The 12,613-nt window shown below is 49.4% G+C and overlaps 1 protein-coding gene across 2 annotated transcripts; it reads right to left on the bottom strand.

Annotated features, from left to right (window-relative positions):
* Positions 1-5,257: 5,257 nt before the first annotated feature.
* On the bottom strand, positions 5,258-11,269 carry MANBAL (mannosidase beta like). Of its 2 annotated transcripts, XM_048321998.1 has the most exons (4): positions 11,194-11,269; positions 9,752-9,800; positions 7,913-8,107; positions 5,258-5,857 (listed from the first exon to the last, which is right to left on the bottom strand). In XM_048321998.1, exons 3-4 carry the CDS (start codon positions 8,060-8,062, stop codon positions 5,750-5,752), a joined length of 258 nt encoding a protein of 85 aa, XP_048177955.1. In that variant the 5' UTR covers positions 8,063-8,107; positions 9,752-9,800; positions 11,194-11,269; the 3' UTR covers positions 5,258-5,749. The 2 variants fall into 2 exon arrangements, with proteins under 2 accessions (XP_048177955.1, XP_048177956.1); XM_048321999.1 differs by lacking the exon at positions 9,752-9,800 and having other exon boundaries at positions 11,194-11,213.
* Between the last annotated feature and the right edge of the window lie 1,344 nt (positions 11,270-12,613).

Raw genomic sequence — 12,613 nt, 5'->3', positions numbered from 1 at the left:
GCTGCCCTTGGGGACCCAGAGGGACGTGACCCCACAAGCTCTACACCAGCAGCACAGCTCCAGCATGGTCCCTGCCTGTGCTGCCAGAGTTGAGGCACAAATAACAGCAGGAAACGTCTGGAGCTGATTCCTGGAGCCGTGGGAGCGGCTTTGCCTGCGAGCTCACGGTGCCTGTTGTACTCTGGACTTTGGCTCATGGCAAGGTGAATTTATAAGCTTGGGATGGCTTTTGCAGAAGCAGCAGCCAAAGGGAAGGCAGCAGGAACAAGCCTTGGAGCCAGGGACACCTGGGTTGTTAGCTTGGGCAAGATACAAGATGTCTCAGGCCACTGCTGATGCCTTCCATGGCCCCAGTCCATGCACTGGGACTGGCTGGACCTGACACAGCAGTGGCAGCTCAGAGGCTGGGACAGCCTCTGGCAAGAAACATGGAGATGTCCAGAGTGCAGGTTTCACAAAAAAGGAGTGCTGTGCAAATAGGACTTCCAGCAGAGTGCGGTGCTAAGGACACAGCTCCTTGCCTGGAGCTGGAGATAGGGAGAAGTGAGAGCCCTTCAACCCTTCCACCCACAGCTCCCCCCTTTGGGAGCTGAGCTCCTCTCGTACAACGAGACACATTAACCAGGCAACAGATGTTTTTAAAAAGCAGAGCAGATGTGACCCAAAGCAGGTTTACCTTGTACCCACCAGCCAGAAAGGCTGGACTGAAACCATGGAGGAGCCTGTCAGCCTCTGTGCTCCAACCCCCTGCTCTGCATCGCTCAGTCCTCACCAGGACTGTGGTTTCCCAGGGATGGCAAGTAGGGTGCAGGTGGCATCAAAGCCACACTGGGGCCTCCAGGCAGTAAATGAAACCAGGGAAGATGCAAGGAGGGAAGTGAGCACTGTGAGAGGTTTGGGATTGTGCAAGACAAATCTTGCGTGTGCTGGTGAGGAGCAGGATCTGAGCGGGTGGTGTGGAGCACATGCAGCACCACAGCGCTCACTCACCACGAGCTCGGAAATGTGGTGTGGGATGGGTTTGGCTCCTCATGGCTTAGAGGGATGATGTGCTTGGCACAGCTATCTGGGTGTACCCAGGGCTCTCAGGGCAGGGAAAATTCCTTCCCCAGCTGTTACATCTGCTGGCCAAAAGAATCATCACCAAATATTACAAAGGGACACCTTTCTCCATCCTGGATGCTCCTCCAGCTGTTCCTTCATATCAGTCTTTGATAACAGCAGGTAATGCCCACTGTCACTGGCAGGTAAAATGTGTCTGCAAGGACAGAACAACTGCAGTGGACGTGAGTCTACAGGCTGGAAGCAACAAGAGGGGTCATGGAAGTGATTTATGGTGACAGAAAAGCCACAAAGTGGGAAGAATCATCATGAAATGGGAAAATCAGCTGAATTTCAAGGGAGAGGCAGGAAGCCGATTTCATTGCCCTGCAATTGCCAGCCCCAAGCAAGAGACACTTGGAGCAGCTACTGCACAGTGGCCTGGGCACCAAAAGCCAGAAAACACCCCCACAAACCACTGCTCAAAGGCCACAAACTGCCAGAGAAGAACCAGAGCTTGGACCTGCAGTGACTGTCAGCTGGAGGAGGAATGCAAACACTGATTACAGCCCACGTCTGTGGCCAGGAAGAAAGGTAATGTGTCCCAAACAAATCATCCCTCATGGTTGCACGAGGAAGAGGAGGGTCAGATCCCTTCCCAGTGCCAAGGCTAGAAATCAAGCTAATCATCAAACACACAGCAATGCTCTGTACTCCAGCACTCTCCATTCATCATCCCATTTTCTCACTGCAGTCAGTCTCTGATGCCTCATGAGATTAATAAACAAACAACTAAATCAATACAGTCATCTCAATCCCTGCAGGCCACAGGCTGTGAACAACACAACTTCTGCCTGAAAGAAGTATCAGTGTGGAAGAGATGCTCCCAGGAGAGAAGTCCAGCACCCCAGCTCCCAGCTGTCCAAAAATTAACACACGCACACAGGGGAACGGTTGAGCAGTGCCCTGGCAGACAGAGATACTGAGCAGATCCTCCCCTCCTATAGCTTCCTTATTGTCTCCTCAAGCACTGCCAGATAGCCTGACCCTCCCTAAACTCAGGCACTGAAGCAGCATTTTCATTCTTCATGACAGGCTGGGAAATAATCTGAGCTTATTGACTCGACAAGGGGGCTGCTCTGCAAACATCAGTGCCTGATGGGGCTGATGGCCTCGGGCTCCTCAGTCCTGTTGGCAGGGAACCTCAGCAGAACCTCTCTGAAGCAGAGAGAGGCGTGTGTATGAGAATGAAAGTAAATTAGGTCTGAACAAGATTAACAGGGATTTAATTGAACTATGTGAACTGGAACTCCAGTCACGAGCTACTTATTAGCCTGTCTCAAGGGATTGTGCTGCTGGCACTGGGGGAGCACAAGGATGCATTGTGAGTGTGGGACAGCTCCAGTGGACAGCTGTGGTCACAGCTCCTGAGATGAGCGTGGCCAGAGAGGCAGAGCTGCTTGAATGTGATCAAAAACAGAGGAAAGAACTCCCAACTCGCAGCCATGTTTCTTCAGAGCTGAGGCATGTCCTGCTGAGGGACAGGAACTCTGTGACACACATTGGCAGAGGAAATCCAGCCCTGAGCCAGCTCCTGGTTTTGGGTGGCAGAGCAAGGTGTGGCTGCAGAGGTGCTGCCTACTGGCAGGTACCTGGAGACAGACCTTTGAAAACCTCCCCTTCAATAAAATTGACTTAATGAGGTCTTCAACTCCCTTTGGGATGTTAATTACAAAAGAGCCTGGAGAAAAGTGCTTGGGAATTAAAGGAGTCACCACACTAGTCCTTCCCTCTGTTTTGGATTTCTGGTGAGAGAACCAGCAGACACTTGCCAGAGCTTGGGTACCAAGAACCAACAAACACTTGCCAGAGCTTGGCTACCACACTGGTCTCACTGCAGCCAAGAAGAGCCATCAGACAGCCCCACACTCCAGCCATGCAAACCTGAGCTCCAGCTGCACACCGAGGGGCTCCTGAAAATCCCTACTACCAGTCTCCTGAATCCCCGTCTAATCCCCTGCTTGCATTATTAACAAATGATGCCTTTATTATAGCCACCTTCATGGGGGCTCTTGGAGCCAAAAACCTCTCATGGGGGGGCAAATTGATTTAGTCACCGGATGGTTTCCTCCTTCCTTCCAGGAAGGTGAAGATGTGTTTGGGAGATAGTTTGCTACTTCCAAGTCAAACACAGATACAGATGCACACATGCCTGACAGTATTAACTAACCAATTTCTCACAGATTAAAGGATCTGAAAGGATTTCCCTCAATGGATCATTTTAATGAATAGGTTATTTATGTCCCTATGTTCCTATAGTCTGGGAGTGCTGGCAGCTTTCACAGTGAATGTGAGGGAACAGGCAGCACAACTTTAAACACAGATTTCTTTTTAAACAAAGATTCTGATGGCATTTATTACACATTTCAAGATAAACTAAAATACATGGGTTATTGGTAATCTCTACATACTCTTAAATTCAGCAAACAAGAGCATTCAAATAGGTATAAAGCTGTCAGGAACAGACTGGGGAATTTATCTTCATCCCTCTTCCCCCCAACAAAACCAAACCCCACCATCCATGATTTCTACTGAGCAATGAGTGAGCCAGCCTGCAAATAGCTGGATGTAGACATTGATGTAGTAGCTGCTATTTCAGGCAACAGCCACACAGTGCCCACTCCTAACTGGTTCTGAGCTGTAGAAGTGACTCTGTATTTTGGATAATGTGTGTCCTGTGATTCCACTAAAGCATTTAACCCCCTGCTTTAGGTAACCTGCAGAAAGCTGGAATTTGCATAAAACCATCCTCATGTATTAAAATGGAAAGAGTGATCTGCAGTACCTACTCAGGGCTTTTCTTTGCCCTGCAGATCAGAGACAGAGCACAGGTCCATCATGGAAACTCATGGCACAACACCGTTCTTTGTTATTCGCGTGGGAACTTTTTGTAGTATTTCTTTGTACTGAAGAACTTAAAGCAACTTTAGAGTGCTTGTGTCTCCTATGCTTTGTTCTGTCCTCTTGCTATTGCCTTCATGTAGCTCAAAAAATTTTTTTTTAAAAAAGCAGAATTTAAAGCAGAACTCCTAGCTGGATTTTAATAAGCACAACTTGGTGTCAGCATTCCGGCTAAGGGAAGCAGAGAGCCTGGAGCAGGGAAGTTGCACTGGTTCTGGGACACATCTGTGACCCCCACCAAAAGCAAGAGTGAGCAGAGAACGTGGCTGCTCTCAGCACTGATGGTTTCTGTAAACACGTTGTTCATGACCTGTTAAAGGACACACACCTGGGCTCACCAGGCATTTGTGACTCGAGGATGGGAGTCTGTGTATGCAAAGAGGATCACAGACTTGCAGCCCTGCCAGGGAGAATCCTTCCTTCAAAGTCGCTCTGAACCCTGGGTGCGCCTCAGAGAGCAGGTTCTCCTCCCATTGACTCATTCCTGATCAAACAAACCAAGATGTGAGCTGGCATCAGGAAGCTCGAGCTGCCCTACAGAAACTCTGTGGCTACGTCACCACCTACCTCCTTCCAGTCCCGTCTAGCCATATTTAAATCCAATACTGGATTGTCCCTGGGCCTGGAGAGCCAGAGCCTGAAGGAACACAGTGTCTGTGTCTCCTGCCATGCAGTCATGGTACACAGCTGGCCTGCCACCCCTTGGATCTTAAAATACCACACCTCCTCAGGCTGAGAACGTATTTACCCTCAGGAGGAATTCAGCCAGAGGAGATGGAGCAGACTGTGGCAGGGAAGGCTGGGAGGGAATTTGCAAGTGCAATGAACCCCAGCTGTGTTGAAAGAGGGCCCATGGTCAGGGATCAGCCAGCTGGCAGGAGGGTTTATCCACGGCACAGCGAGGCAGCGCTGGCTGATACACCACCAGTGCACCATTCCCAGACTCCCACCTCAGCAGCTCTTCCCCAGCACACAGTGCCTGGTCTTCCCAAGAACAACTCCACTAGCACAGGCATTAAATTCTGCACCTTCTAGAACCAAATTGTTTCCTGATTCTTGTACTCATCGCAATCCCCACCACAGCCCCAGTTGCCTGAAATGGACCTGCTTTCAAAGGTGGGAATAGAAAGGAAGAGTGCATGGGTGGGGAACAAGAGGCAGCGACTCTGGGGAAATGAAAGCTTTCATCTCCAGTAGTCTGGAATCTGGTGAGTTATTACCTAAAGAATTAAAGAATATGACAAAGGCATTATGATTAAGCCATGAAATGCAGCTATGTATTTCAGACTAGATGACAACAGAGATGAATACAAAGCTGTGTAGCATGGTATTCTTAATCTATTTGATCCCTCTGCCTTCAAAAAACCCAACACAAACCGGTATCCAAAGTAGCAAACTCATGCTCCACTTTCCACAGGGACTTTACTACAAATCCCAGCCAGCATGGAGGAGCCAGGACAACAGCCCTCTCTACCCATCAGAACTGGCAGAAGTCACTTTAATGGTGACTGACACATTAATCAAGTCAAATGAAGTCCTGGATATGTGAAGTGCTCTTTGCTTGTAAGAAATCTATGGCAGAACCCCAACCCTTCCACTCTTCTAAGTTTCTTGTCCCTTGCCCCTGAAAAGTAAAAGATGGCAATGCCGGAAAACCATTAACAGAGTTAGTTGCCTTTGATGTTGTCTCTGAGGAAGCACGATTACAGGTGGTTATTTGGTCTTTGGAGGCTCATCAGTCACACCTCTATCGTTTCTTTTTGGTTTCCTTCTTGGGTTTCTTGCTTATCTGTGGAGCAGTTCCCTTTGGCTTCTTCACCGTCTCTGAATTCTTAGGTTCAAAACTGTCTGAGTCCTACAAGAATCAATTAAGAAACAGTCAGTAACTATTTTTTTACCATTTGCTGACAGGTTCCTTTGGGGATTTGAGTATAAGCCCGAGGAAACAAATGCTGGGTATCTCTGTTGGAACACACTGATGTCAAACTGAGGCCACATTTAATGAGACTCAAGCAGCATCATCTCTGCTCCTTCTGCATGTGCTTTTTGATGAGTGTGAGTTTCTGCACAGAAACAGCTTGTTACCAGAGATGCCATTAAAAGCTTAAGTATCTAAAACAGGCTTCAGAGAAGAAAAACTTTGAAGGCAAGAAGAAAATCAACACTAAATGAAAACTATTTGAATTAGGAAAAGATAACATATAATCACCAGGGTGCGTGGAAACAGTCAGCAGGCATTTCTGCCAAACATTAATCACTATCATGTGCAAGACAAAAAAATATTCCCCAAAGCTGCAGTAAGGATATGAGGTTCACAGCCTCTAAACCAAGCCTCAAATCCAGGGAGGGAATTGCAGGCAAAACTTTCTTCACCTGGACTAACAAAATACTAAGATGTGATGCTTGTTTCCTTCAGAGAAGATGAGAGATAACATTGCAGCCATGGGAAATAAAGTCTAGTTATCTTGTGAAAACACAAGGGAACAGCGCCAGTCTCCTCTGAGAAAGCACACACATGCAGATTGCCTCCTTTCATTAAATGCATTTGAGTATAAATATTGCTTTAGCATCTTGGGTTCTCTCAGCCTGAGTGTGCCAACTGGAAAAGGACACACAAAAAATGCCTGAGCAAGGCGTGCGAGTTTCAAGCTTCCAAGCCAGAGCTCCAGATAATGGAGGGGGAGGCAGCATTTGACAGTATCCTTTTAATCAAAGAGCTTGGTTCAAACATCTCTCAAGTTACTGAGCTATTACATCTCACATCTGTGTGGCTTTCCAAGGAAGGAGACTTGGCTGGCTTTCCAAAGGCTGTGATCAGTGCACAGGGAGCTGGCAGGCTCCAGAGAGATGGTTATTACTCAGGGATGCAGAGTGCTGCTGCCATAACGTGAACACTGCTGCCTTCTAATGTCCAAACCAAGGTAGACTTCAAAGTTTGAGGCTCCAAGACAGCAAAGTTCCTCAATATCCTATCCAGACTCAAGCATCATGCCCAGGACAGCATCACATCACACCAGCAGTTAAAGGTGGAAAAACTGGGTTATGAACTTTAATCCTTCACTCTGTACCTCATCCTGAGGCACTCCCCCCAACAGACTGAAAATTTCCATGCTTCCTCTGCACAGGAGGGAGCAAACATGGCAATAAAGAGTCTGAAAACAAGACTCCCCATGCTGAGCTGTTACTGAAAATACACTATATGCCTTCAGACAACATCTGTATCAAAGCACCAAACTTGCAGCCTGATCACCAACACTGAAATACCTGTCCCCAGCACCAAGGACATTTTTCTCTTTTATGAGAAAAGCCAGGCAGATGCAGGACATCCCTCAGTCCAGAGGAACAGCTCACCTCAACCTTTCCCTTTCACCTTCTCCTGTGCCAACTGCATCAAAGGACCTTTGGGCACTGGATGGAATGTCAGTCCTGAAAACTACTTTCCTCACCTTTAGGATATGGTAGAAATTTCACCTGCATCTTGCTTCTAAAATCACACACAAACTAGAACCCAGAGCCATTTTCTGGAGGCAGGTCCTGCAAAGGGGATGCCCTGCCTGGCAATTAATGAAGCAAATCAGCAGCAGGATGACAATGCGGGTTGGGACAAAGCCTTCTCTTGCAACCAGGAACTGCACATGCATTTAGCACCTTGTCAGTGCTTCAGGTTGCTGTTTTCACTGATATTAAGAGAGACCCTGGTTCAGGTATTTGTTCCTGACTTTCCTATCTGGTGGTAAATTGCAAGACAAAAGCTGGAGGTGGGAAAGCCAGAGGGAAGGAAAGAGAATGAACAATGAAACTGTCATCAATCCCAGGGGCAGCTGTGTCTCCATTAGCTACTCAACATTCCCTCCCATCCTGTTTTCTCTGACTCTGCCCATCTGTATCAATATTAAAGAGCACTACTTACTGTCTTGTGGGACTTGGACACGGGCAGGATTATGGCAAGCACACAGATCAGCTGGAAAATGGCTCCAAAGAAGAGTCCATAGCGTAGCACATTCTCCATGAACGTGGGCTCAGGGATTTCGGGTGGGGAGAAATCCAACTCTGCAGCCATTGTCAGTGCACCCTTCTCCTCTACTGCTCCCAAGAAGACTGGCTACTGCAAGGGGGGAAATACAGAGCAATGTTTTGCATTATTCTTTCTGGCATTCTCTTTCTGTTATCCAAAAATGAAGACTCCCTCATGGAGTTTTGAAGATACTCTTGATCTACAGCAGCAATAACAAAAAGGAAAATGAAAGCTGTGTTTAATTTGGGTGTTTGTCTTTTGTCACCTGCCTACAAAAATAGCCCTCAACTGCTGGTATTAGGCCCTTTGTGGGTGAACCATGTTCATGAAACAATAAGGGAAAAGCTTAATAAGCAAAAATACATTTCTTCCTGAAGTTGATCACACATACAAGGTGATTACTATTTATTTTTACTTATATTGTCTATGTGGTCACAGCCTTGTTGTTTTAGATGCTGTACAAACCCAACTACTTAAACCACATAGAAGCAGAGCTGTTGAAGGCAAAGGAAGGAGTTATGTGTATAAATTTAAGTGTGGCTTTAGTGGCTGGTTACACTAAGCCCCATATAACTTAAAACAGTCACACAGGTAGTTTGTGGCAGAGTTAAATATTGATCTCCTGGGTCCCAAGCTTCTCAGCCATGAGACCATCCTTCCTCCCTTTATCTTTTGCTAATGGAGTTGTCAATTCATTCTGTGAGTGACCAATGGCTTTTTACAACGAGGGGGAACTCTCCTGCCAGAACTGCTGGAGTACACCTCAGGAAGTCCCCAAAGAGAAATCCAATTAGTCTGAGATGCCATCACACTCAGCTGTGATTACTGCCCCTCTCGGTGTTCCTGACCTGGATGATCCCAGCATGCATTCCCTGGATCAGCACTGCTCACTGACAGTCACAATTCTCTGCATCACTAAAGCTTGGCTGTGAGCTCAGTTTGTGTGCTGAGTCTGCCTCCTAGAAATTATCTCCAAATAATTCTCCAAAATAAATCTCCAAAGCAGGCTCTGCATTTCTCAGGCTGGGAGGAGATGGTTACAATCTGCAGATATGACCCAGTACAGAATGATAGTAAACTTGTAATTTAATTCCAGCAAAGTTATAGTTGATAAATTTGAGAATCAACAACTCAATGCTGTTGCATATATGAGGCAAATATCACTTGGTGACATACTAAATAATTATTTTGCTTTCACTGAGCTGAAGTACAGAATGTTATTTTGAATTTTAAGACAGGAAAACATTTCCAACTGCACAGACTGCCAGCCACTGGAATAGAGAGACTGTGGAATCCCTGCTACTGGTGGTTCAGAAGAGCAGATCAGACAAGCACTGGCCTGGGATGGGGTGTGGGTATATACCACTCTGCCTTTGAACCAGGAGATAAGAATAGGTGACCTCTTGAGGTCCTGTCCAGGTCTGTACTTCAGTGAAAGAAAATGTTTCAAATTCTGATTACAACAGGGCTGTGTGGGACCTGTACACGAAGCCAGAACACATGTTGGCCCATGCAGGCTCAGCCAGTCCCAAAGGCTGCATGCATGTGGCTCATCCCAACTGCTTTTGCCTTTTAAAACCCCCCTTTCCCAACCCACTAAGGCAGCAGTTCCTAAGCAAGAAACTGAATCACCTCTGAATTGCATTTATCTCATCTGGATATCTTTTGAAAACATTATTATTGCCCATCCCTGTCCTCAGACACAGCAGAAAGGGATGTTCATTCATTCCTCACCTGGAGTTTTCTCAGGGCAAACTCCTACTGATAATCCCGATTTACACACCTGAAACACAACACACAGAGATAAACAAGAAAAGGAAATAGATACACTGAAAACAAAAAATCTCTGTTCTCATCTGCTACAACTCTCCCCTCCTTTCCCCTTTTCTAGCTCACCTCCCTTGCAGGCATTAGTAATTCTCTAACAAATCCAGGTGACATGACCAGCACCAAGAGTTCTCCTGCAGGCTGGCAGCAGCTGCCACCACCATTTGAAGCAGCATCCCCTGAAATATGCTCAGGGAAGACCTGGCATTGTGCTCCAACTAATTACAGCAGTGTCCTTGTTTGCACAGGCAACCCACACTTGGACCATTGGTTTTCCTGCCATCAGGGGAGCCAAACTCTCAGCAAAATTCCTCCGTTTTAGAAAACTCCAGTGGTTCACACAATGCCCAAAGCCTCTGCCTCGCACCTCAGCCAACAGCTCCCTGGATGATGGAGCCTTCCTCCCTGTTCCCAAGAAGCTCAGTTTCACCACCAATTCCTTGGATAACATCTCTTCTCCTCCACAGGTTGTCAACTGCCTGTTTCCTCAGACCACCTCAGCATGGCCACACTAAAAGCATTCTTCTTAAATTGCATTTAAAGATCAATATTCCTACGCCAGACCCTGAGAGGAAGCTGCCCTGGACTCCTCCAGCTTGTTCATGTGCTCTCATACCCAATGAATAAGCTGGACGAGTGGGAAGATGCCTCCTCTCCCCACAGAACCAGCCAGGCGCTCCTCGGGGCTGCAGCTCCTGCTTTGCTCAGTGACAGCCCCAAAGAGGATGTGGCTGCTCCCCACGGCTCAGGACCAGGCCCTGTGATAAATAATCAATGTATTTCCAGGATCAGGACCATGCACCAGTCAGGAGACACTCAAATCTTTCTTCTTGCCGTGCTGTGTTTCCCAGCTGACATCTTCAACACCTGGCACTATATAAATAATTAGCATAGGACAAAGCCATGGGAACAGCTCAAGTAATATCTATTAGCACCTTTTTGGGGTAGAAGTAAAGCACAGTGAAGGATACCCGTCAAAGAACGAGGCAAAAAAGCTCAAGTTGGAATTTTTAAATGGCTTGGCAGGTGTCGGGATGGAGCCTGGGCAATTCCTAGTCGCTGTTCCTATCCGCACCGCTGAATCCATGGCCATCAGCGCGGCCGAGGAGCCCAGCTGCGGGGCAAGGGGTGCCAGGGCTGTGGGAGAAGCGGCTGTGCAGCCCCAGGCTGGGGACACCGGCGTCCTCCTCCCTCCATCCCTCCCGGGCCAGCCCCCGCGGTGCCGCCCGGCCTCGGCAGGAGCAGCGAGGCCCCCCTGGCTCTGCACTCGCATCCCGTGGCGATGCTGAAGCCACCGCTGCCCCTCGCCAGCGGCCCTTGCCCGCAGAACCCCGCACGGTCCCGCTCACCGCCCGCTCCGCTCCGCTCCGCTCCTCCGGCCCGCGCCGCCCCGGAACTGCTTCCCGCCCGCTGGAAGTGCTTCCTCCGGCCCCTTCCCTGGCCACCGCCCGGGAATCGCCCCTGGCAACCGCCCCGGGAATAGTCCCTAGCAACCGCCCGGGAATCGCCCCTGGCAACCGCCCCGGGAATCGGCCCTGGCAACCGCCCCGGTAACCATCCATGGCAACCGCCCCGGGAACCGTCCCTAGCAACCCCCCCAGGAACTGCCCCCAGCAACTATCCCTAGCAACCGCCCCAGCAACCATCCCTAGCAACCGCCCCAGCAACCATCCGTAGCAACGACCCCAGCAACCACCCCCAGCAACCATCCGTAGCAACGCCCCCAGCAACCATCCCCAGCAACCACCCCAGGAATCGTCCCCAGAAACCATCCCTAGCAACCCCCCAGCAACCATCCCTAGCAACCATCCCTAGCAACCCCCCCAGCAAGCATCCCTAGCAACCACTCCAGGAATCGTCCCCAGCAACCATCCCTAGCAACTGTCCCTAGCAACCCCCCCAGCAACCACCCCAGGAATCGTCCGCAGCAACCATCCCTAGCAACACCCCCAGCAACCATCCCTAGCAACACCCCCAGCAACCATCCCTAGCAACCAACCCTAGCAACACCCCCAGCAACCATCCCTAGCAACCATCCCTAGCAACACCCCCAGCAACCATCCCTAGCAACCATCCCTAGCAAGCCCCCCAGCAACCATCCCTAGCAACCATCCCTAGCAACACCCCCAGCAACCACCCCTAGCAACCATCCCTAGCAAGCCCCCCAGCAACCATCCCTAGCAACCATCCCTAGCAACCCCCCAGCAACCATCCCTAGCAACCATCCCTAGCAACACCCCCAGCAACCATCCCTAGCAACCATCCCTAGCAACTGTCCCCATCAACTGCCCCAGGAATCGTCCCAACAACTGCCCCTGGCAACCACCCCAGCAACCATCCCAGGCAACCTCCCCTGGCAACCACCCCCAGCGACCCCCCTGGCACTGCGGTGCTAAGGGTGGCCTAAGGGCAGTCCGGGGCCTGGGGGCCCTGGGGGACTGTGGAGGTTGGAGAGGGTGGGGGGCTCCACTGCCATGTTCCTCCCAAAAAACCCCTGGGGTTGCTCGGCTTCGCGTGCTATGGGTGCTGGAGCCTGTGGGTGCTGACCCCTCTGTGGGTCACAAAATCACTGAATCAATGAGGTTGGAAAAGACCTCGGAGTCCAACCTGCGACCCAACACCACCATATCAACCAGACCAGAGCATTAAGCGCCATGTCCAGTCTTTCCTTAAACACCTCTAGGGACAGTGACTCCACCACATCCCTGGGTAGCCCATTCCAATGTCTCATCAGCCTTCTGTGAAGGAATTCCTCCTAATGTTCAGCCT

Source organism: Corvus hawaiiensis, chromosome 17 (assembly GCF_020740725.1).
Source record: "Corvus hawaiiensis isolate bCorHaw1 chromosome 17, bCorHaw1.pri.cur, whole genome shotgun sequence".
Taxonomy (NCBI): domain Eukaryota; kingdom Metazoa; phylum Chordata; class Aves; order Passeriformes; family Corvidae; genus Corvus; species Corvus hawaiiensis.
Note: the sequence above shows the minus strand (reverse complement) of the source record. Positions and strands in the feature narration are given on the sequence as shown.

Excerpts from the sequence above, each read along its gene's own strand:
- MANBAL (XM_048321998.1), bottom strand. The coding sequence starts at position 8,062 with ATGGCTGCAGAGTTGGATTTCTCCCCACCCGAAATCCCTGAGCCCACG. Across the intron at positions 5,858-7,912 it reads TGTCCAAGTCCCACAAGACA|GACTCAGACAGTTTTGAACC; the intron begins GTAAGTAGTGCT and ends TGATTCTTGTAG.